Source organism: Patagioenas fasciata, chromosome 2, assembly GCF_037038585.1.
Source record: "Patagioenas fasciata isolate bPatFas1 chromosome 2, bPatFas1.hap1, whole genome shotgun sequence".
Classification (NCBI taxonomy): Eukaryota; Metazoa; Chordata; class Aves; order Columbiformes; family Columbidae; genus Patagioenas; species Patagioenas fasciata.
In genome coordinates, this window is record NC_092521.1 from 144,668,173 (window position 1) to 144,693,235 (window position 25,063).

General features: G+C 38.7%; 1 protein-coding gene across 6 annotated transcripts in view; it reads right to left on the reverse strand.

Moving 5' to 3' along the window:
* Nucleotides 1-23,525, reverse strand: part of AKAP9 (A-kinase anchoring protein 9) — a 112,913-nt gene extending 89,388 nt beyond the window's left edge. For 2 of the 6 annotated variants that reach the window (XM_071805143.1, XM_071805142.1), the window contains exon 1: nucleotides 23,251-23,524. In XM_071805143.1, the coding sequence (XP_071661244.1) occupies nucleotides 23,251-23,298 (48 nt within the window). In that variant the 5' untranslated portion in view covers nucleotides 23,299-23,524. Of the gene's footprint in view, nucleotides 1-23,250 lie in introns of all 6 variants that reach the window. The other 4 variants (XM_071805138.1, XM_071805141.1, XM_071805140.1 and 1 more) reach the window with 4 other exon arrangements.
* Between the last annotated feature and the right edge of the window lie 1,538 nt (nucleotides 23,526-25,063).

Here is a 25,063-nt window from a genome sequence, read left to right on the forward strand (position 1 = left end):
CACAGTTGAAAAACCAATTAGTATGTAAGCTATTCAAATACTGTAAGACACTGCCTTTTGAAGAGCTTATCACTTTTAATCACTTTATAGTGGTTTACACAAGAAAATCCATTTAAAATATTTTTTTCTTAACAAGAACAAAATTTCTGTTCAAATACGAAAAACAAGCATGGTAGGTTTTACCAATTAAATCTAAAAATTAAGCAGATCTTACCCATAAAATCTGTAAACAAAAATCATTATTTTCCAATTGAAGAGCCCAACATCAACTAAGTGCTACAATATGTTCTATAAATGTAGCTCCAATGTAAATATAAATCATGCAAATAAAGACCCTGAAGCTTCAAATACTTTTTACATCAACTAATACCCAAATATAAGTTTTTATAAATCTGCTGCAATTTTAAGAAAAAAGCTACAGAAAAGATGGCATATTTGCTCATGATATTCACCAATCGAGACAGCCAGGCATCCATCCAACCTCTTCAGCAAGACCCAAATGGAGCAGGACACCCGGATCCCCCTTCCCACTCACTGTGTGGTGACTGTGCCACCCATCACCCGCAGCGCTCACTGGCTCTCATCTGGTTCCAGGACAGCTGAGAAGCCCCAATCTAAATAAACACATCACTGACAGATCAGTTCTGACTTCCACCTAGTTTATGCTTATGTCCCTTTATTTGTATTTCTTTGTGGGTCTCTTCAGCCTCCTCTCCATTTTTAGGATGACTGACAGCTAGGCATATGGTGCCTGCTCTCTTCACAGGAGGAAGACCTGAAGATTTGCTGAGCCAAATATGCTCATCTGTATATTTAATACTTCTCTACTACATCCCTCATTAGTTCCACTTCATGGGTTTTTTTTTTCTGTTTTTTAACTAGGCAACTTTGATTATTTCACCAAAAATCTATTAAAGGTTATAAACTCCACAAATTCTGAACCAGAAAAGAAATGACAGTCTGCTCTTGGCTTCAAAGTTTAAGGGGGGGTGGGAGGGAAGCAGCACAGATTTAGCTTCTCAAAAACAAGAAGGGTGAAGGTTTCCAGTTGTCTCCTTGCAACATCACTACATTCTCCTAAAACTGTAAATTTACCTCAACTGAACAGTTTCCAATTTATTCAAAAGACAAGCAGAATTTGCCCAAATGCCACAATGACATAAGGCAGACAACCTGACTTCAATTGTAACTACTGAGAGATTTTGCTTTTTTTTTTTACTTTTTATGTTTAAATAATGAAAAGACATGTAGTGTCACTGGTCAAGAACTCTCTTCCCCAACTTGATTGAAACCTTCTCTAATGGAAAGTTAAGTTGGCTTTTTAAAAGCAGCTTTAGAGCCTTGATTTGTCTACAAAATTAGACGTGCAGCTCAAGGACAAGTGAATTACTCTGTGTCTCTCCTCAAGTATTTTGCATATTTTAGCCGAGGTATCTGGATATGCCACATTTCTCTCCTTTCAAAACTAAGTTGTTGACTTTCACTTCTTCAGAATTAATATATGAATTTCTATCATGGCAGTTATAAGTAGACTTTATTTTTTCTGTTTAAACATTGCTGAAGATTGGCACATATGAAAGCTAAATGCATATGCAAACTGAACTTTTATATTTTTGTATTACACAAATTCTCAACTGAAAATTTCTGTATGTGCATTTAATATGTTGGAAATAATTACACTACTAGTGACAGATACATGCACAAATCATTGCACTTTTTATTCCACGCATTCAAGTATACACAAACTTGTCAGATATTTAATCACATTTAAAAAACGAGAAATGAGAGAAGCAGCATAACAAAAAGGTACTGCTGAATGAATACAATCTGTTATGTTCACATCAAGGCAGGGAAGTCTCAGACACCTAATTCCTTCAAAAATGGAATTCAGGAACTAGAGTTGAAGATCTATCTACGCTTAAATAACAAGCAGGAAAACGTCCACCAGCAGTCATGGGAACTAAGGAAAATAATTTTTGTAGAATTAAAACTTTAATTAATACAGAAAAATACTTCCAGATTTTGTGTTTCTAGAAAAATCATTTTTCTAGTTCAAACAAAATGTGAAACAAATACAAACTGATACAACTACAGATTCCTTCACCCCGTCTTCCAGGCATATGAGCCTGATAATGCCAAAACTAAGTCTGTGGAGAACTTTACACTGCTTCTGTCAGTTCTGAATCTGCAGTTTGGAGACAATTCAATGTCAAGTCTCTGTCAAGTTACAAAAGTTGCAAGCAAGAGCAAAAGACGTGAACACAGGAGCTACTCAAGGAGGAGGAAGGATCCAAACCCAGGAGCTGAAGGACACTCAGAACAGGGTCCCTGCACTGATCCTCCTCCAAGAAACAGCAGAGAAGGAGCACATTACACTGGGAAGGCATCAGGAACACTGTCAGCTCCAATGCAACTTTACCATGGCTTTTAGCATATCTGAAAACTGATCTAAAGCACGTCTTCTCTCACCACCCATCTATCTGCCAGCACATTGCCTCCCGCTTTTCCCATCATGCTGGTAAGACCTTGGATTCTCCAAGCAGTACTGAATCCTGTTAAAAATTCCATCAGTAATGAGTAACAGCCGATTTTTGCTCCTTATCCTTGCCTCTCACCTTTTGCATCTAAAATTACTAACTTGTAATTACCAGCTCATAGGATTTCCAAATCCTGCTTCTAGGCAAAAATAGCAATCCTCTTAGAAACAGACATGTCCACTTTATAGCAATTTTTTAAATTATGCTATGAAGTCCGTGTTTATAATCTGAATCATTTCTATCAAATATCCAGCGTACAATTAAATGCTCAATTGTAATTAAAAAATTGAAATTTTAAGCTGAACTCTGAGAATGAAGCTATGTTTCTTTCCTTTTAATGCACAACAACTTACAATAAAATTGTCCAGGAAAAATTACACATTTATTTTCAGATTTCCAGAAGTGCCATTTACAACAGCTCTCAGCTTTCCATTAGTTTGAAAAATAGGAAGTGATCGGATGTTAGCGCTATATTCTGTGGATGAACAAGACATGTTGCCTCTTATAAAAAGACCCTACACAATCCTGTGTTTGATAGCAATAATAATATTTATTAGTTGAGAATTTGGTCTCACAATACAGATGAAAAAGGCTCATTGACCCTAACAAACAACTCCTTGCTTTATTGCTTCAAGATAAATGTTGCATTTAACAGCAGAAAGCATAGCTTAAACTTTCAGTCTAGCAGACTAAAATTCTCCACAGGAGCAGTGTCTGTAACTAAGCACACGGAGGGTAGGTAAAAGGGAGCACTATTGTTTGTCAGGTGTTGCTTGGGTCTTGCCACCAATACAAGAGCCTCAAATCTGTCCAAGAAAGGGGTATTTATTCTGTATATAGAGTGAATGACAAAGAGTTTCTCTAAGTTGCATCTGAATGTGTAACATGGTTTGTGGCAAACTGTACTGTACAAGTGGTAACTATGGTATGCCCCAGAATCAGACAATCTCTCCCTGCAAGTGCAAGACGCCACTCGGGTGCATCATGAGACTTAGGGAAGATCAACAGTCCTGTGACAGAAAGGTTCAGGCTTTTCCAATTATAATGCTCTGAATTCTCATCACCAAATGATAACTCAGAGTGAAAGCAAAACCAAAATATTTAGAATAAGACTGACTGTTATCTTGTCTTGAAAGGTGAAGGATGAATTTAAGATTCACTTGTCATAGTAATGAAAGGTCACCACTCACTTCCCTTGACCACAGGTACGCAATTATTGCTACAACGCCTTTCAGTAAGACAGAAAGGAGGGAAAGCAAGGCCCTGGGGTGGAATTAGTTTTGATCACCTATAAAGCATAGAAATGTCCCATTTAGTCTTGAATCAGGTGTCTTGCAAGCCAGTAATGGCAAACCAAAAAGGCCAATCTGAATTTGAATTTTGGACATCATTCAGAAGCTGGAGATCTGCTCTGGTTTAAGTCTCAGGTTATCTATGCCACTTTACTCTGGACAACTGACAACAAAACAAAACCAAACCAAAAAACAACAAACCAAACCTACTGTAATATCTCTCTCACCTGTGAACTGATTTTGTGATTCCAACGTATGGTAACATTTTTATGTTCCATGGCAGCAGATCAGAGGCCCTCAAAAGGAATAAGGAAGAGAGTCTCGGAGACAGCAACACTGAGATTTTGGCCACAGAGCCTCCCCCAGGCTGTTAGAAACTCATTTGTTGTTAGGCCATCAAGCTTTGCAAAAGCTTGTTACCAGTTGTAAAAGATTGACAGTTTGCCCCCAAAAGAGATGTTGAATAGGCCAACTGGTAACTGTATTCGAGAAAAAAAAGTGGCACTTTGTCACTTTGTGTCATATTCTCAAAAGGTCTAAGCACTACCTCCTGAAGGGCAGGTAGATTTACAGAGCTGCCTACATCTTCTAGGTTCCTGATGCCTATCCAGTAATAGGATAACAGTGAGTCGAACGAAAAATTATCAAATACAGAAGATAAATAAACAACTTTCTAGTAAAGTCTACCGATTTTATTCTATTATTCTATTATTCTAATCAACAAATAGGAGAGTATCATTACTCTTTCCAAATCCTGAGATAAAAACCTACAGGAAGAAGATAACTGAGCAAACAACCTGCAAATATGTTTAACATATTATATCGCACAGCTGAAAATCTGAACTGTAAGTAAGGAATTAATGTTCTTTGGAAGTTTCAATCTGCTTATCTGCTGAGGCAAATGGAGCTTTAATTTACTGGTTGCATTCAACAGATGTTGAATTTAGTAAAAGGGAAACAAGAATGAATGAATGAACAAGAAAACAATCACCCAGGAATGAGGTATTTCCAATCTACTTATTTGTTCACTGCATTCCTAGTCAGATTTTCCCAAATAACATGAGCATGACCTTAGAATGTCTCCTCTTATGGAGACTTAAGGGGTTCATGAGTATTAGAGGATGGCAATAAGGCTATGAAAATTTCCAAAGAATAAATGTTATATTCTCTACCTATATACAAACTTGAGTCTTTCAGCTTCAAAGACAGCTGTTCCTCTGCAGTACTCTGAAGAAAACCAATGGGATCACCACAATTTACATTTATAGCTGAAGTACCATGAAGGACAACACAGGATAGTGAGAGGAACAGTACACAGGGCAATTCTTTTTAGCAATCTGTATCAAGTTAGAGTACTGTTGGTGCTAATAACCAAGGGCACTGAACTTGAATGAACCCCTCCAGATGGCACTGTGAGCTGGAAAGCCTCAGAATTAGCATGGTTCTGATCTGGTCTGCTCTGCCATGTCCCAAGAATTTAAACACGGACAGACCTACAAACAGCTAAGTTCATTACAGCTGAGTTATTTTCTGGACAAGGAACAGAAGTTAAGTGTATGAAAATACCCTCAAGTCAGGTTACAAAGACAGACACAAACAAACCAAGTGCATTTCAGTGCCAGACTGCTTCAGGAAAAGCAACACCTCAAACTAACTACTAAAAAAATTAGCTATTTGGTCTCTTAGCTAACTTACTTATATATACCTTATTTATATATTTCTCCTATCTACTTTTAAACTTTATCCTTCTCACAGTGAATGCTGCACAACTACCTCTGCTGATATAGAGGGTGAATAAAGCATCTGACCTGCATTGGTACTGTATTTCCCAAAGTGAAGAGGAAATAAGTGGACTGGGCCAGTGACCAAAAAAAGAAAGGGCAACAGAAAGCCTGTTTCATGCTGCTCTGTAAAAAAGCACATATTATCCATGCTTGAAGCCCGAAACATTAGGAAGTCTTTGTCACATCAAGGCCAAGAGTGCTGACACAAAACAGAACCTCTTTTACTCCGTGCTAAGCGAGGGAGATCAGCAGCGTGGTGCTGTCTCCAAAGGTATAGTGCCTCCCTTGCTTTTGGCTTGAGTTTCAAAGGCTTGGTAATAATGGGAAGGCAAAAGAGTTACACAGTGACAGGAATGGACTCCTGTTTCACCAGGTCTATGTGTAACAGCAACTTCAAAAACTGGATCCTGAAGCCTTCTGTAGTTCGGCTGAAAAAACCCCAATGGTATAAAGTCAGTCTTCAATGTCCTACAACCCTTTGAAACAGTTTTTGGAGGGGAGGTGGAGAAGGACGAGGAATTATCACCGTGCTAACGAATGGACTAATGAATGTGTTTAAGAAAATCTTTCAGCACCCCCTCTCCTCCCTTAGCCTTTCTAAAATCATCCAGCTTGCCAAAGCCAGAAAATTCGAGCCCAGAGCTAAAACTGGGTCAAATAAATTTTAACAAAGGAGACACAAACGTTTCAGTTACATTCTAACCTTACAAAAGAATGAGGAGGGGAAAAAAAGGAGCTTTACTATACTACTTACTTTGCTAAACTGCTAGTCTCTAATGAGTCATATGATTTTCTTCATTAACTTGGAACTAGAAAACTTCACCGCTTTTCCATGCCATTCCTCACATCTTGTGAACGCATTTTGAAAATTTGCACCCAGCAAATGGGTTTGTATGTTGATCCACTATTGAAGATGAATCCTAATATGAAGATTTAGATACTCTGAAAGCAAGAGTTGCTTTCCATACAGTTACAGTACTGCTCATTGGACTGTAGGAATTTGTTATCTCACAGCCCTTTAGAAACAAAAATATCAATATTTATCCTTAAGCATTAAGCAATCAACCATCATAATCTTCAAAAGAGTAATAAAATTTAGCTATTAGGCTATAACATTGCAAAGACTTTCTACATGCCACCATGTTTATGTCTACATGCAAATCCACTAGACTCCAGTAATTTAATAACATGTACTCACTGCTAGTAAGCTACTCCCCAACCCAGCTCTCCAGGGTGTTTTGGTATCCGCATAAGGCAATGAGTAACTTCAGCTCTGACATCCATGTATGGACACCAAGCTCACTAAAGTGCAGGACCCTAAACAAGATGTAAATATATTAATAGATGAGGTTCTATTAACTAAAACAGTTGTCATTTTAAAAATGCGTGTGAGAGCCTACAGTATGATCTTAGTATCACTTTCCTACAGAGTGAAAACACATGACGTGATATACTTTGCTGACACAACCAAATGACAGACTCTAGGAAGTGGACAATTTGATCTTAAATGAAGATATAAAATGATTATATCTCAGTAACACTTAGCAGCTCAAGAGTAAGCAGCAGAGGCTACAACAGACGAAAGAATCAATATAATTTCTGAGCTCCAAAAGGTGACACAACCTTTCGTATCATGGTCTTAGATGTATAACAAGATGATACCTCTCATGTTAATGAAAAGTTGTAAAGATTCAAACACAGTATCTGACAACTTAAAAATAACTTATAAAACTAAGCATGTAGTAGTCTAAATGAGGTAGGCTACACATGACACCAACTGAATGGAAAGCAGGTTCCTGAGTAGGCCTTGCTGGCCTAGGGGATGGATGCACAGTAATCAAGACAAACCTTGTGTTCATTGAACTCAATCACATGAAGATAAAGGTAAAATAAACAAAAAAAAAGGTCTGGACTTGTAAGAGGTACCACACCTTAAAGCTCCTGGGACAGATTAAAGAAAGGCCTACTAAATACACTTGGCAGAAACATCATTAGACTGAAAGCCATAATTAGTACAGTATTTCATAAAGGTGAACCCTTCAGCAAGGTTCAGCACTGACATTTTTTCTAAGGTTGGACAATTACAAATTTGGTTAAGTACTTTTTCCCACTCAACTCTTGAAGAAATCATATTTTGAAAGAAATTATCTTCTGGAAGTAAAAGGCAGATACAGTCCTCCTGAACAGAAGGCAAAATGAGAGAGTCCCCATGCTGCTTAAGCACTAAAATCTTCCAATTTGATATCCACCTTTCCTTTCAATATCGTGTTTGATTCAACAAAATTATCGTGTTAGGCTTTACATTTACTGTAGTTGATATCTATAAACAGTCAAGTGAATTACAAGAATCAGTTTTATTCATTCTGACCTACAGAACCATACTTCATGAATTGTTCACAATCAAGGCAAGCATGCAGGTGAATACCATACACCACAAGAAAGAGAAATGAAGTAATGGACATTCACAGATAAAAAAGCTTCACCTGGGTTTCAAAAGAAAACTTGGTTTATGGCATAGTAGCAACTTAGTTGGTCAAATACAGGTATCAAACCATTCATCTATTCAGAACTTGAATTTTAGGAAAGCAGCAGAGTCATCAGATGCGTCTCATTAAGTACGTTGCCTTCTGTATCACTAAAAAATTTACTAACAATCTGAGCGTTGCTTAGGTTGTTACTTCATTTTATTTCTTCTTAAAGCAAAGGGTTTAGCGCCTGTTCTTTAACAAGCATATAGTTGTATCGGCTATTTAACTACATATAGTTAAATCAACAGCTGTAGACTCAATCCCTTGGAGTTCTTTCAGGATAACAATTTATGCTCAGAAAACAACTGTAATACAGTAAGAAAGTTAAGCATTAAGCATGTTTATTTCACTGTATTTACGTCATAAAAAATATTAAAGTCAAAAGAAATGTCTTTCAGAACAGCAACAGTATAAAACCAATGAAAACATGTCATTAACTACTACATGCACACAAAAAGTTACTAAATCTCTTTCTTGTTCGGTAATTTTCTTCACATGCTGACCTTCTCCCACAAAAAAACCCTTAGGAAAACACTCCTAAGACCACAAGGTGGCAAAAAAGTGAGTCTATCTTTTCCCTGAGCCCAAAGTAAGGCTAAATCCCAACCTAAATTTCTGTAATAACAGATGGAAAGAGCAAAATTTCTTTCTGGTAAAAGAAAAACTTATTTTATGTCTAGTGTTTAGTAATTTTTCTCCTCCATTACCACTCAATCACCATTTTTCTCCTTATTAACTATGACTGCAACTTATCCCTGATGGAGCTAGTTTCATTTAAAAAAGCAGGACATACATTTTTATTTTATGGGACCCTTTAAGTCACAATGTGTTGAATAATTTACTTCAGAGAAAAACAGTAAACTGACTTTATATAAATTAGCTAAATACACTACTACAAAAAATTCCTATAGAGTATCTTCAGATTCTTATTGCCATTCAATTCTCCCAGCACCTCCACAAGTTTCTAGAAGATTACAAAGAACAGACAGCAATAAAAGCATATGAATTCACATCAGTCCTCATTTTTGCTAGGATTTTGAGTAAAAAAAATACATGTTATATACTACACTGAACTTCCCAGAATGGGCAGAATATGCCTGATCCTTCAAACCAAAGCTCACAGGGTTTCTCTAAAATCCTTTAAACTCTGGGTTCAAGCAGTCCCAAATGCTTTGTTAAGTACCACTGAAACCACCAATTCTGACTTTGAAGTAGAACATTCTCCATTATCAGCAACAGAAAGGCCTGGCGGTGTCAAATCTGATTAATTCTTTCAGGAAAAAAAAAAATTCAAAGTTGCTACTACCACAAAATAACATTGATTACTTAACGAGAAGTTACTTGAGAACAAATCTTCCAATTATTCAAAAGCTGGGCACAGAAACTTTTCATTAATTAACAAAATATCAACACAGTTTGTTCTAAAAATCCCATACTATAACTTAGCAATTAAAATCAAGATCCATATAGAGTAGCCAACACATGATATTTAGACAATGCAATTTAAAATAACATATAAATGTTTTCTCTAACTCGGAAACATAAAAAAATCAAAATCTATGGCCATCTGTGCTTGACAGTTAGAAGCCAACTACAAAAATACAAAAGTATGCAAAAGCAACAGTTGCCAGCATCTCCACACAGTGCTTGTCCATCAAATTACTGGCAATCTGCAAGTTTATATTTGTAACACAGACATTTTCTTCCGCTTATTAATCGTCTTACGTGTTTAAAAGCTACGGTTGACATTTTACATTTTTATAAAGATTGAGCTTTCAACATTAACATAAAACTATAAATCAGGAAATATAAAACTTCAAGAAGGAAGTAATATTCTCATGTTTCTAATAACAGAATCCTTAATACAGATCACTTGCACTAGGTTTGATTTTGAATGTTACCAGACTGACTTGCATTCTGGTTTAGATGCATGTATGCATGTAATAACTAGAAGCAGAACACTATTATGTTTAGGTTTTCAACTGGGGAAAATCACCAGAATAAGTTTACTTTCACCAGTTTTATAGCATTCTGTACATTAATTTGAGTGGGTTCCTAATAAAATACTTAAAATCCATTTTCCCCACACAGATACAGCTACACGGACATCACAGCCCAAATCAGAAAGGTGTTCTTTCCCACCCCCAGTAGATTAAGACAATACCCACAAAATACAGTCTTACTTTGGAGAGCATGGAGAGAGCGAAGCACTATCAGAAATTATCTTAATTGCTTGTCATCTTACTGCATCACATTAAAAAAATACAGTTTTGATATAATCCTTTTGTTGCACAAACCAGATCAGCTCCTTAGTATGTAGTACAGTACTGAATTACTGAATATATGCTCACGTATTTGTATTTTCTTAAATTAGTTTTATGTTGTGTCTAACCTGATACTGTGAAATCACGTCTTTGAATGTGATTCTCCCAACAAAAATGTGTATCTTATTTCAGATGTTTGAAAATAATAAATTGGTACCTAGCTATTTTCAGAGTTAAAATAGAATTGATATGAAATGTTAAAATCTGAACTTTCTTTGGAATAAATAAAGATGAAACCAGAGTATGTGCTAGATATATGTGAATCTAAAAGCTTGTTCAGAACATCAGAAAATAAATACAGAGGACATCCCCTCCCCATCGCAATATATGTGGAAATGAAAAAATCACATGGGGAGGAGCAGAAAAGAGGTGAAAAAGAGCTGTGTTGGCTTCCAGCTGTCCTTAATTTCTCAATAATCAGTATTTGACCACATCAGCCCATTATCACCCAGCTAGCAAGCTACCAGACAATGTAATTCTGCACCCCAAATTATTATCTTGTTTCACATAAAACCCAAGAATATTACCTACCCAAGCTGACCACATTAGAAAAGCTCAGTCCAGCTTAATTTAAAGAACCATGAAAAAAAATTGCAAAATTGGGCTTGCAGGTAGAAATCAATTTTGCCCTGATGCAGCATACACATGCATTATGGCACAGTTTTAATATTTTTTTTGTCCCATAGGATTGTCTTCAATCAGTGCCCAGATTGCAATGGGATAGCGTGATTTGTATGATTACCTTCTCATTCACTATAAAACAGAAGGTATGTAGAAAATAAGACAGGGTGCTGCAGGAATACAAATGAGGATCTTATGCTGAAGAAAAGAAGGAAAATACCACACAGAAAAACTCTGTGCTTTTGATATCTCTATCAGTCTCCCTGTCAATCATCAGAGATCATCCAAAACAAAATTTTTACGATGCTCCTCAGCTGTCTCTTCTTTATTTATAGTTGCACATCCTAGAAGATGAGGACCCCAAACAACAGCGCTCATCACTACTGTGAAATGCAGGATCCCCTCCTGAGTTCAAATTAGATCATACATCACGTGTTTTTTATTCACTGGACAATCCTATAAACCACTGTTACATCTGAGTAATATAAAATGGAAACTTGAAATTTCCCCTTTCTGTCATTGAGAAAGCATGTGAGCTTTTCTCAACCATCTTCTTTCATGCTGCTATGGCTTCATGGGTTTTGTGTCAGCCCATTTCTCCAGACTGTCAAGGTCTCTCTGAAAATAAGCCCTACACTTCAATTCATTCAATAACTATTCTCAGAATCATCCATGAGCTTGCTGAAGGCATATCCCCACTCCTACTCTCCAGGTCGTTAATAAAAGCATCAAATAGTACTGGCCACAGCTTCTAACATCTGAGGAACATTACTGGCCACCAGCTGGAATTTGGACCAGCACTCTGAGCAGAGCAGTCCAGATAATTTTCTACCCACCTTGCAGTCCACCTGTCCAAACCACCTATCTTGGATCAAATAAAATGCCTTCCTAAAGTCAAGGTAAACAACATCCCCCATTCTCTCTTAATCTACTGAGCCACTCAGCTCATCACAGAGGACAATTAATTTGCTCTTGATAAATTCCAATCATGTTCTTGCCCTTCAGGTGCCTGAACATGGCTTCTAGAAGGATCTGCTCCATAATCTCCCCAGAGCTCACAGTCAGGCCACCTTCCTATAGAACCCTAGATCCTCCTTTCTTGAAGATGGGTCTGACATTTGTTTTTTTCCCTGCTCATTTGGAATCTCCTAGTCACAATAACTTTCCAAAGGTGGGCAAGGGAATAGCCTTGTAATGACAACAGCCAACTTCTGCAGGATGCTTGGATACATCACACTCAGTCCCATAAATCTGTGTACATCAGATTTGGTTAAGTGGTCCCCACCTCGACCTTCTGTACTGTGGATAATGCTTCACTCCTTCCACTTCTGCCATTAGACTCAGGGACCTGGGAAGCCCAAGGACAGCCCTTATCATTAAAGAGGCAAAGAAAGCCTTGAGTATTGCTCCCACGTCCTTTTGTACTCAATCATTCACCAGGATCATTTTGAATTCTAAGCCTCTTTGCTGTGTTTTCCATCTACTTCAGTGTAGTACTGTCTACAGAAAACCATGCATTCTTTCCACTGCTAATAATGAGAATACTGAGTGACACAGGCTGCTGAAAGACCACCTACTTTGAGAGCAAGCCATTAAAACAGAAATAATGCTAAGAACAATTTTTTTTGTTCAGTTGTAACCACCAAATGACAATTGTACTTAGACCAAGTCTTTAGTTTGCTTATAAAACCATGTCTAACAGTGTCAAAAAATCTTAACAGCACAGATTTTCAGCAAGAAATTCTGTCTCAATCTGTTATCTAAAGGCACTCTCATATTAACAGTTGTGCAGATCCCCAAGGACCTTAAAGTTGACAATTCATTTATACAAGTCTGTTTTCTTTAAAGAGCAATCTTTGCCTGTCTTTTGAGACTCCCCAATAAGCAGTCTTAGTGATGACTGCAGCCTTGGTTATGGTGTATTATCAAGTATCAATGTAGCTTCCAAGGGGCCAGGGTTAGGGGTAGGCAGCACTTTCTCAAAAACCATGAATATTGATTAGAATCCTACAAAAAAAAGAAATCCTGACGTGTCTAAAGAAAACTGTAGTCAGGCAATTCCTGCTTCCTGTGGGATCCTAATCAATACTCCATTCCAGCTCAAATAGTTCATTCTTCCACAACACACTGCAAATAGTCAACTGCAAATTCTAATTAACTTAAGAGACGACCATATCTAGGGTATAGGGCTTTAAAGATGCAGCAATACTGAGACACCCAATGAAATGCACAGAGAGAATCTCCATCTGAAAAGGCTTTGTCCAGACTCCTCTGTGTACCTAGTGCAGGAAAACTTAAATCACAGAAGCATTTGCCATTTCTGGTTTGCGTTGATGCTGTGAGAAAGGGGTTGCAGCTCACTGTGTGTTTCTCCTGATCAGCAGGACTCCTACACTTCACAACAATGCATATTTTTCTTTCCTCCTGCAACATTTAGTCTATATACTAAATGAGGAAGAAGAGTTTATTAGAAGTTTGCTGAAAAGGGCTGAAGAGAGTGTTTCGTGCATTCTTAAAAAAAAACATCAACTATGGATTTACTTTGAGTCTCTATGTACTGCTTATATTACCCTGATTCATGTAAATGTAACTTTTTCCTCATAAGAGAAAAAAGAAATAATTTATAATAGCAAAAAGCTTTATTCTGCTGTAAACCATTTTAGTCATATTTATGTAGAATACATCTAGGTTGTTCCCCCTCCCTTCACATTCTTTTATAAAGACATATCTATGTTAGAGACATTCGAAGATCAAAAATTTAGAAAAAAAAAAAGGTAACTTTAAAAAGTCGAAAGAATATGTAAAGGAATGGAATAAAGCACAGTAAGATCTGAAGACTTTTGTTCATACTTAATTTCTCAGTACTAAGAAGTCTGAAAGAAAAAGGCACCTTCAGAATAAACAGATTATGTCTAAATATGACTTTATTAACAACTAATACAAGATTATCAGGCTTTTCAAGTTGACAAGTGCCATGGAATTGATACAGAATTTGAGAGGTTACATCTTTGGCAACAAGACAATCAGCTTTTCAGATACAGATCAACAGTTTAAATTCTGTTCAAGCTAAGCAGGGACTAATAACCATTCCTTGTTAATAAATACATGTGGTGTGATGACTTTCATCAAAAGCAATCTTTTCACAAGCATTAACACTGAGATTTTCAAAGCAGCCTGGAGAATTGAGATACATTTTTGGGAGATTATTTGCAGGCATTCTGGCCACCTCCATGCTCCAACTTTTTGTGGAAACTGAACAAAACTTTAAATTTTCATTTTTCAAAATGGTTTTGATTATTTTTTAATGAACTGTAAAATACTTTTAAGCAAGCCAAACTCAGTTGCACTTCATCATTTTCCCATCTTATTTATATTATTTTTACATGAATTTACAGCGCACGACACGTCTGGCAGTGAATGGACAGACGGAGAATGAAGCTGTGACAGCTCTGCGAGAGGCAGAGCAGACAGAAGGAAAGAACCAACTGCATGAATTTCATGCTCAGTGTGCAAGACTTGACAGACGTGTATTATTCTGACAGGCTTCTATTATTTTTTTTAACACACTGCTGAATCATGAGAGAAAAGCGAGCTCACAAAGACTCTGATATTGCTCACAAAATTCCAGACTTGTCTGCGGACATTGTTCTTCAGTCTAATTCCTGGAACATATTCCAAATAATGAACATCTAGGAAACACATCCCCCAAGGAGTCTTATATTGGGATCTCCATTTTCTCTTTAAACATGGCAACTCTGCTAGCTGGCACAACGTGCTCCTGAACAAACCAAGACTGTGTTTTCTTATCATTGTTATGAAGGATTACCTGTAATAGTAATATTTCTCCTCTATATCTTTTAATTGAAAATATATATTATCAATGCACGGTATTACACTCACGTTAAATCAGCTATCTCACGTAGGACAGTATAAATGGATTTAGGGACGTCTAAATATTTTCCCCTTGTTTTGTGGTTGGACACAGGAGGTTTCTTCACAAAGAAGTAAGAGTTTAAGGACAAGTAAAAACTTCAGAAAATAAAACCAGGATTAAGGGATAACTACTCCCGTTAAATCACAGTTTACCAATGAAGTCAGATTTGAGTAAGCTCTAATACAACTTACTCTACTTATTCTCTGGAACACCAATTTTATCAATATTTGCACAGAAACATAGTCCCAGAAGCCTGTCTACTCCAGCTCTTCACCAATCTTCTTGGCTCTTCAGCTCAGGATCATAATTTTAGAGGTACGCTGTAATTCTACCATGGCAGTAGAGTTTTCATCGAATCTATGCTTTCCCCTTCAAATATCATCAAAATGGTATACAGTCTCCTTAAAATTATCTTCAATTGTGGAGAGTCTTACAATTTCTTGGTGTTTTGGGATTTAGAAGCATGGCCCAAGAGATCGCCTCTTCTTTGTTTTGTGACGATGCTACAAAACTTAGGCTCATTACAACTGGAATTTGGTCACTCCCCCACTTTCCTAAGCTTAGTGCTTGGTTTCCAGAGTCTCATATCCTTTTGCCTAGCTGGCAACTATTGAATTTGTTCAATCTGGAAGTTTGTTGGGGTTCCTTTTCAGAAGAGAGATGAAGCAGGAAGACAAACTCCATACTTCTAAGAAACAGAATTCTAATAAATCATTACATTTTTATTCATTCTTTTGTCTTTTCTTCACTGGTTGTAGGAAACGTAGCTTATAATAAAAAATTCTGGCCTCTCAAGAAATCACGTGAAAATGCAGATCAGGGTTTCTTTCAAGAAACAGGAACACCAGAACCATCAACACAATATGGCATGCCAACACTTTGCAGTCAACATACAAGCATCTCATCGCCATAAATTTCAAGATCTATTTACTTTATGTTTCAACATAGAAGTCGAAAGACTGCAATTATCAAATGCATTTCACTGAACTGAAGCACATTTATCAATGTGTCTTTGCAAATTCAAAGTTTCACGGTAGCTGGTACCAGTAATGAACTGATTTTGAAACGAATTCATAGCAATACATTGAAATCTCTAGGTATGGGGCTATGGGGCTGATATTTAAGACAGAGCTTTCAGCCCCTTAATTAGAATTCCCAACAACTGTGTTATTAGTCTGTAACTTGTATTGCAATGTAAGGTAGGACAAAGTTGGACCTACTTCAACCTTCTGTCTTTTGTCCTCATTTTCATCAGATTTTTCACTACTCCAAACACTAAGCTGTTATAATAACCATATATTATTCAGCAGTTAATATCTCTGCACACCAATATTTTAAAGCATCTACTTGATTGGCTATTTCCTGTGAGAAAAAATACAAGGTTTTCTGGGAACACTGTATTTCAAAAGGTCCAATCGACCTTCCTTGGAGTATCTGATGCATTTTACTTGAAGTACTTTAGAACTGGTGGTGGTGGTGGTGGTGGTGATCAGCTTATTTCCAAATCAGTATAAACAAACAGACTTCTCTAGATACTGTTGCAACTGCCTGGGAAACAAATGTTGCTGTCACCTCTGTTTTGCTATTGCAACACGCAGACTAAGAAAATTAGTAGTTGGAAAGCAGACCCTAGAAATGAGGGAGAGACTATTGCTAAAACAAACAAAGTCTTGAATGTGGGCAAAGAGTAACTTTGTGCTTTCTTTTCTGTAATTCCTTCTCTTTATACATGGAACAGCAAGAAAACATTTTTGGTTATGTTTTTACAATGCAATTTCTTGCTTTAATAGTGCTACTAACAATCCTGTGTTTTATCTAGTTTTGTGAAATTCACTGGGCATTTTGGATTAAGGATCAATTTTCTCTAGACTGGCTATAAAATAAAGGTTATTTTGAAGTTATATTTATCTGCATCCTCAGAAGAAAGCAAGTATTAGTTTATAGCTCAGTCTACCTTACATCACTATTGTAAGGTAGACAGCTACCACAGAGCTTTTACTAAAAGAGTATATTGACTATAACGCTTAAAACACTTTGCATCAAAAGCAAGAATAGATCTCCGTAATGAGGAAAATGGAGATCAAAACCAGAAAACAGAAGGAAAATGGAAAACACCCTTAAAAATAGGAAAAGTTCTAGTAGTGCCAATTGAAAATAGTTGAAATACTAGATTTCAATTAAAGTACTATTTTTTTTTTACAAGGACTCAATAAATTCCAGAAGAAACTTGAACACAATAGGAAAAAATTAAACTTTTTTTTTTTTTTTTTTTAAGGACAAAAGAACACTGGGAAAACTGTAAAGAGCAGGTAGTTAGTTCTATTATCTGCAAGAGAACAATTAAACCATATTAAAAAAAATAAAAAAACTCAATAATTAAGCTAGTCATCCCAATTTTTCTACTATTAGAAACAGGATGTCTTGAAAATGGTTTCAAAAATTACCTTTCCATGCAATCTCTCATCTAAGCTTATATATCACCCCAGTAACAATCACTTATATAGATACAATATACATAAATCTCAAATGTATATAAATCTTTTTTCTATGATAAAACGCAGACGTCCACTGTTTTGAACAAAAATAAAAGCATGCACTGCAAGGTGGACACCTCACTTTGTTTCTCTCTCACCTCTTCTCAATTTCTGCCCTATCTGCTTTTACTGAGAGTTCTAAACCATATGATTTCTCCCTAGAGTAACAGGCAGTACCTGTATCTGAGATGTTCTCTGCAAGCCAAGAATCAGCTCTAAAGCTTACTCATGTTCATAATCAAAATACACACAGGAAATTCCACATACCTCCTACTATTTGCATTTAGAATTGACAGAGATGCAAAGGAGAGAGAGTAGGTTGAAGCCTGTAAAAGAAGAGGAGGCAAACCCCTCAAGTTTAGACGGACCTGGGAGAACAAGTAGCAATTAGCTACAGGTTTGTGAGAATCTTCATGTGCAAGAAAAAGGGCTCCCTCAAATAAATGGTCTTAAAGCCCAGTTCTTAATTATAGCGTTTTTTCATAGTTTCAGTGCTCTCTCCTGGTTTGTTACACCCAGGGCAGTTTCCATTCTCACCTGTCACACCAAAGCTCAGCCCACACCTTTCCAGGAGACTCTGGAGAGTCAGCCTGGCATCCCCTCCAGTTGCTCCCCAGCTTGTCCATTTACACACACAGAGCATCTTCATACAGACACAGGCCAGCATCACCCACATCCTGCGAACCTTCAGCCCAGAAAGCTGCTCTCCTTCAGTTGTAATAAAGAGTGACAGCGACAGCTAGAGCTTCATGATGAAATTAGCACTTTGTGACATGACTGAATATGACTTCTTATTTTAAAAGAAAAGCAGAATAAGAAAAAGTAGACTAAAAGGAAATTCTTGCTTCCAGGATTCTGTTTAATTGTTTTTGTTCAAGTTATTTGAGGCAGACAGAGGATAAACAAAATGAACAGCCTACACCTGAAAGCAAAAGAAGATGTGTTAGTAGGCCAGTTCTTTAATGAAATGTAAGGTTCAAATGTATTTAATTTGTCTTCTATGAAGAAAAAAATCTTAACTGCTGAAATACTGGTGTTTTCTTTCCTCTTCAGGTAAATTACAGAAAATTTAAAAGGGCTGTGTTTTACAAACATAACCTATATGTTGAATTCTCCTAGGGGTTTTAGATTAGGGCTTTAATCACTGTGGCACATAACTATTCCGTGCTCCACTTGAATCTCTTTTCTTAAAAATAAAATCTTGATCAACAGCTTTCCTTGAGAAATCCAAAATTTCTCAGTCAGAATAGGCCAGAGATGAGGAAGTAGAATCTTTCTCCTAGCAAAAGAGTAAGATACAAGAATGTAAATGGCAAACATTCTCAGACTCTTAGGCAACGCTATTTTAATAATACATATCATTTTCATCTTCAGCCATCTGAAACATTTACATGTGGGACCCGAAGCCAAAATATGCAATTATTTCTTTTTACTATTCCATTTGTGAAGATAACCTGTCAAATTAGTTACACAACCTGTAATACTTGTCCACTGAGTGCCATTTGAGCTTCCAAAACCAGCTTCGCTGTTTAGTCTTCTCAGCAACTCTCTGGTATAGATCAAAAGCAGTGACACTGCTTATTCTGTGCTCCAGTGTTTAACGAAACCAGACAGTTCTCTAATTTCTTAAGGTGCTTCAACAATTACATGATTTCTTCAAACAAAAATAATGTATTACAAACATGCACAGAGCCTTTGTAAATCAGGACATTAAATGATGTATTTCTAACATTAGACCTAAAGTCCTAGACCAACTTGAGCTAATTTACAAGTTAAGTGACTGCCTTTCCCTCACCCACCCCTCCCACACCAAAATGAGCATATAGCTATAGGGTGGGCCCTTTCCTCAACACAAATTTAAACTGGAGCAACAGACTTATTCGAATTGCTTGCAAAATTTCAGTACTATAAACCAGACTGTTCTATAAAACCTGCTATTCATCGTTCTATATCTCTTCCTTTTGCCAGTTGTAATAGCTGTGTGTTTCATCTGTGTGTATAAATTATTTTTTTTTAATTCCAAAAGCTTTACCAAAACACTCTCAGCCATTTTCTCACAAGGGAATCCAAGTCTCCAGTGCTTTTATTCTGAAGCTAGCAAACCACTGTGTATAGTTTTGAAAGCTGAACAAAATAGCACAACATCCTGATAAGAAAAGCCAGCTACTAAACTGCTAAACAATTACATAAAATTAAAATACCCAACTCCCACAAGTAGTATCCACTTTAATGTTAGATGAGATTTCCAATCAACTGATGCACACAAGCATGCACGTTTAGTATGTGTGCACATAAATATCACAATAAGATCTTCAACCATCATCTTCTGTATTCTTTCCTAAGACCATCTCAGGCCATCAAAAATATTCAAGAATCTCTTAAGCAAGGCACAAAACATATCTGATTGATTTCTAAGTTCACTGTGTTTTGGAGCACCAATCGACTTAACAGCATGCATTTGCAGTTTTATTGCTGGCAAACATCTTCCTTCCACCTTCCATGACAGTCAACCCTGTTTTGTTTTACTAGCCTTTCTGATCTAAGATGAAGAAATTGCTTGTCTAGGGAGAACAGAATTCTAAAAGGGCACAGAGACACCATTTTAATAGTTAAGATAGACAGCCATTCATAGAGGTTGGGTTAACATCAAGTACATTTCCTTGCGGCAAAGGAAAATGAATGACTACAGGTCCAGAAAAAGTAGCATGTAATTTACTGGGTTTGATTTTGTGCCTCCCTTGTCTTTGTGGGTTTGTAACACAGAGAACAGCAAATATGGTGCAAATGCTTCATAATAAAGTATCCAGCATCCAAAAGTTCACAGGCACATGAGTGTCAGTGAGACTCTATCAAGAGCTTTTCACTCCATTTTCCAAATGATGTACTGGTGAAGGCTGCGTGTTCACATCGAGACTCATCCCACCAAGCCCAAGCGCACTCAGCGGCTTTCAGTCAATGCCAGATTCACAATGTAGCCTCTCATTTACAGTAATAATAAAGGAGGGCTCAAAAGAAATTTCTGCTGCAGAAAATCCATCTGCAATATACTTCTCTGTAAAAAAAAAACCAACAATCTATGCGGGGAGACAGTATCTTAAGACAACATCAAGAATAAAAAAAAACCAAGGTTCCGTTGAAGGTGAATTCACACAAAAACAAACCTCACAGCTTGCCTACTCAATATTATTATCAGAAAAAAAAACCCAAATAATTGCTTTACAGAACATTCATATTGCTTAAAGTGCACATACTGATATTCAGCAGTAGTTAGCTACCTGCTTTTTGAGAAAAAAAAACAAAAGCAAAACAAACAAAATACCCACACAAACAAAAAACACACACAAACAAGAATCTAAGTCCCAATTTCACATAATAACTCCACTGTTAGCAGTTACCAGCCATCTCCATGGCACCTACTAGACTCCTTTACCAGACTCCCAATTACCTACATTCATCCTGCAGTTCATGTAATGACTTATCTGTATTTAAAATTCATAACTTCAAGCAGATGAATCAAGGTATCTGCAGTATAGCAATACCTGAGCTTTTAGCACAGTAACAACACATAATTTAATACTTTTCCAGCTATTTTATTTAAACCACATTCAATGGTTTGGCTCAAAAGTTCTTTGGATGCTTATTGCTGTGGTTCGCAGCAAATATTCACTGGAGACAAGCAATTTTAGGGGACATACTAATCATGCTGCTGTGAATGCATTTGTATCCTTGAAGAAGAGAAAGGCAGCTGCAGGATAAACTCCAGCTTCCATTCTCTGCTAATACAATTTCTCCTTCTCTGCCTTCATCAGTGACACTTGTCACTGGAAGACTGTGACCCAGTCTCCTCAGTTCAACATGTTTAATTACATTATTCACATGTAAAAAAAGGGGTAAACTGTACACAGAACACCAATGAAAAATCTGAAAAACTAACACAGCTTTTACAGTCCCTTCCAGTGTAAATCACATATAGCTTTAAAGAGCTATAATGACTTAAACCACAAGGGATGTTTAAAAGCATAGGATACGAAAGTCTCCAGGCGAATACTTACTTACAAGAACATCATTAGATTTTAGTCAGAAAAGACTAGAAGACAGGCAAGAGTTATGAGAGTGATCCTAAAAGGCAAAATATATTAGTAAAGTGTGTACAAGTCTTTTCTCAAAGAACGAAGCCATCAAATTCCTACTAGCATCCTGGCTTTCGGTTCACTTTTCATTAAGTGTCGTTAATTTTTGGTGTTAATCTCCTGCCAGCATGGACAGAAAAATATAAATTCTCATCATAAATTCTTCCTTGTGGTTTATAATACTTGGCAAATTTACTTCAACCATTTTGTCTGCAAACTACTTTCTAATTTTCTGCAAAAGAATTAGCCAGCCTGGTTGAGACAGAGTGCACTGCTGCCAGTACCTGATCTGTCCCAGTGCCTTTAATAACAGTACTGCGCAACGTCGTGTAAACACCACCCTTGCTCTAAGCACTGAAGAACAGGTTTTCCTATATAAACATACAGCTCCATCTGGGAGAGTTTCTCAATGTACGTTTTGAACTCTCCAAATAAATCGAAATATATGAAGTCACAACGTTTTTGTCTAATACAGCAAAATATTTATTCAATACTTCACAGCCGAACTACATTCTTTCCTCCACAGACCACATAACCAAGACAGTGGTGATGTTTTGTAGATTCATCTCTGTGTTCTTGCTGCCTGTACTATCAGCTCCTGCCAAGTTACATGAGTATCTTTAGCATGAATGAATGACTTACAAACTTCTAAACTGTTATCATTTTGCAATGACTGCTGGAAGGAACCAGACATACCTAACATCAAAACACTACTTTTATCTTATTTTCCTACGAGTCCCATTCATTATCTTATTGACCACAGCAAAGCTTTCTCTGAACTAAGAGGTCCTTCTCCGGTGTGGTAACTCCGGTCTGTTGCCCAGAAGGCGAAGTGCTTTGCAGCCGGTGCGCACTGAGCCGTGCTTAAAGAGTAAAACGATAAGCTCGCTGATTAACACTTGGGCGAGCCCCCGGGGCAGCGGCTGTGCCGCCCGAGCGGCGGTGCGGGGGACAAGAGACGGCACCGCGGGCTGCGCACCGAGAGCTCCCGCAGGTGACCCGCGCACCGCCCGGCGTTCTCAGGCACCTGGTAAACCCACGGCACCACTGCAAACAGCTTTAATCCTCTGCCTCCTAAGGCTCTCTCGCGGTATTAGTGCTACACCGAGGAACAGCTGTCGGGTTTATACACTTCCTTAAAGGTTTACGGGGAGTTTCCCAGGCTTTAGAGGCAAACGGGATTCGTGCCTCGGGTGCGAAGCGGTAAGCAGGTTAGCTCTGCCCCTCCTCGGCTCTCCCTCCGCCTGCCGCTGCCGGCGCAGCGGGCACCGCCCGGGCTGTCCCCGCCCGGGACACCTGTAGCGTGCACCGGGTGGGGCCCGCTGTCACCGGCCACCCGCAGCCCGGCCGGGGAACGCGGCTCAGCCCCGCGCCGCCCCAGGCCAGCGGGGGGAGCCCGGGCGCGCAGGCAGGACAGCACAAAGCGCCTCCGCCCGCGGCTTTGTTCGCGACGGGGCCGCGCGCCGAGCCTCCTGCCGCAGCCGCGCTCCGCCGCCCGGCCCGGCCCCGCTGACAATCCGGCCCCGGCCTCCCCGCGCCCCCCTCAGCCTCCACGCTGCCTCCTACCTTGGCTTTCCCAGCCTCCAGCTTCTTCAGCCGCTCCTCGTCCTCCATGGCGTCTGTGCGGGAGAGCAGAGCGTTACCGGCGGCGGGAGGCGGAGCCCACCCCGCCCCCTGCCTCAGCCGGGGCGCACACGCTTCTGTCCTGCCCTGTCCCGTCCCTCCTCACAGCGACGACAGCTGCCGTGGCGGGGCCACCGGCGCCGCCATCTTCATCTCCACGTAAACACGCGGCCTGGGAAAGTGACGTTTGGCCGCCCGCTCCTCCTCCTGTCGCCGGCCCCTCCTCCCCACCGAGCCCCGGCCGCGCCGAGCGCCTCTGGCCGGCGGCGATCCCCGCCCGGCGGCGAGTCCTTGCGGAGTCGCCTGCGGAACCGCGGGTTTGCAGCCGCCAGGCCGAGCGGCACGCAGGCACCAGGGACAGCCGGCGGCGGGCACGGCCGCAGCCGCCGCGGGGGAGGCCGGCGGGCACACCCCTCTCCGCAGCCAGCGGGGCGGGGGGGTTCTCTTCCCACAAAGAACTGCAGCGGCAAGACGCCGTGATTTGCTGTTGCTTTGATACCAGAGTCTGAACAGACAGTACCTGAGCTTTGCAGGACTGCTGCCTTCTGCTGTCTCTCAAATCCACCCTCTCTGGCTGCAATGCTGATTTTGACAGTTTTTGATTTTCTAAGTGTTTTCTCGCTCCTACGCGCGGCTCACTAAATCGCAAGCTTCCTATAGCATGGATCCTATAGCTTGGAAATACATGAACAACCTTTTTGAGCGTGTGTCGCCCACTATGTAAGGGTGACAACAAAGGATGTGTAGACCCCTGTTTAAATGACACAATACGCGCCCATCATGCTGTAGCGGTTCAAATAGGTATGCTAAAATCACAATGGGGAATATGGCACGTGGCAATTAAATGCTAATACGATTTCTATACTTCAGCATTCGAGACAAAGCAATATTCTGGAATTGCTTAATATTGTCTACTAAATGTGTGCCTTGCAAGTCTAATAGCAAATGTGCTTTTCCTTTCAGTTACCCCTGAAGTCGGTTCTGTTTGTGGTGGTGCGATGGATGGCAAAGGCTTACACATTCCTGGCAAGCCTCGTTGCATTGGTGTGTAACAGCTGCATGTGAACAAGCAGATTCCTTGTACTGCGTTTGGAACCATTTTGCTTTATTACATGCAAAATCTAAAATCTTTCTGAATTAACTTAGGTCTCAGTCTTGCTGATCTTTTAAACATAATTCTTTAGTATACATTCTTTCCTCTCTTGAATTTTCCAGCGAAGACCAGATATACCCAAAGAGAAAAAATGCCAAAAGAAAACATTATTTGTACAGTATTACTGACCAGGACAGGGACGAAAAATCTCCTAGCAGCAGATTTCTGTACCCATATTACTGCCAAAACCAAACTAAACCTACAGTCTGAAATTTTTAAGGATTTTTCACTCCTTCTAAAGATACTACATTTCATAGCAAAGTCTGAAATCATCTACTGATCAGTGCATGTATTGTGCATTCCTGTACTTACAAAACCATGTCCCCAACCTTCAGTCAGAAAGGAAATTAATACCATTTATGTCCAAAGAAGAAAACACCATCCATGGTAGAAATTACAAATGCCTACATTATACTTTGTTTGAAGCAAGTGTGTGTTTCAGTTAAAATTCTCAGACTTTGGATGAAAAACATGTTATAAACAGCAAATGAACACAAAATTAAGAAAATATTAAAGAGAAAACACTTTTATAGAAATACTAATTTGAGTTCATTCATGAAAAATGTGTTGTCAAGTTAGTGGGAGACTGCACAAATTGAAGTT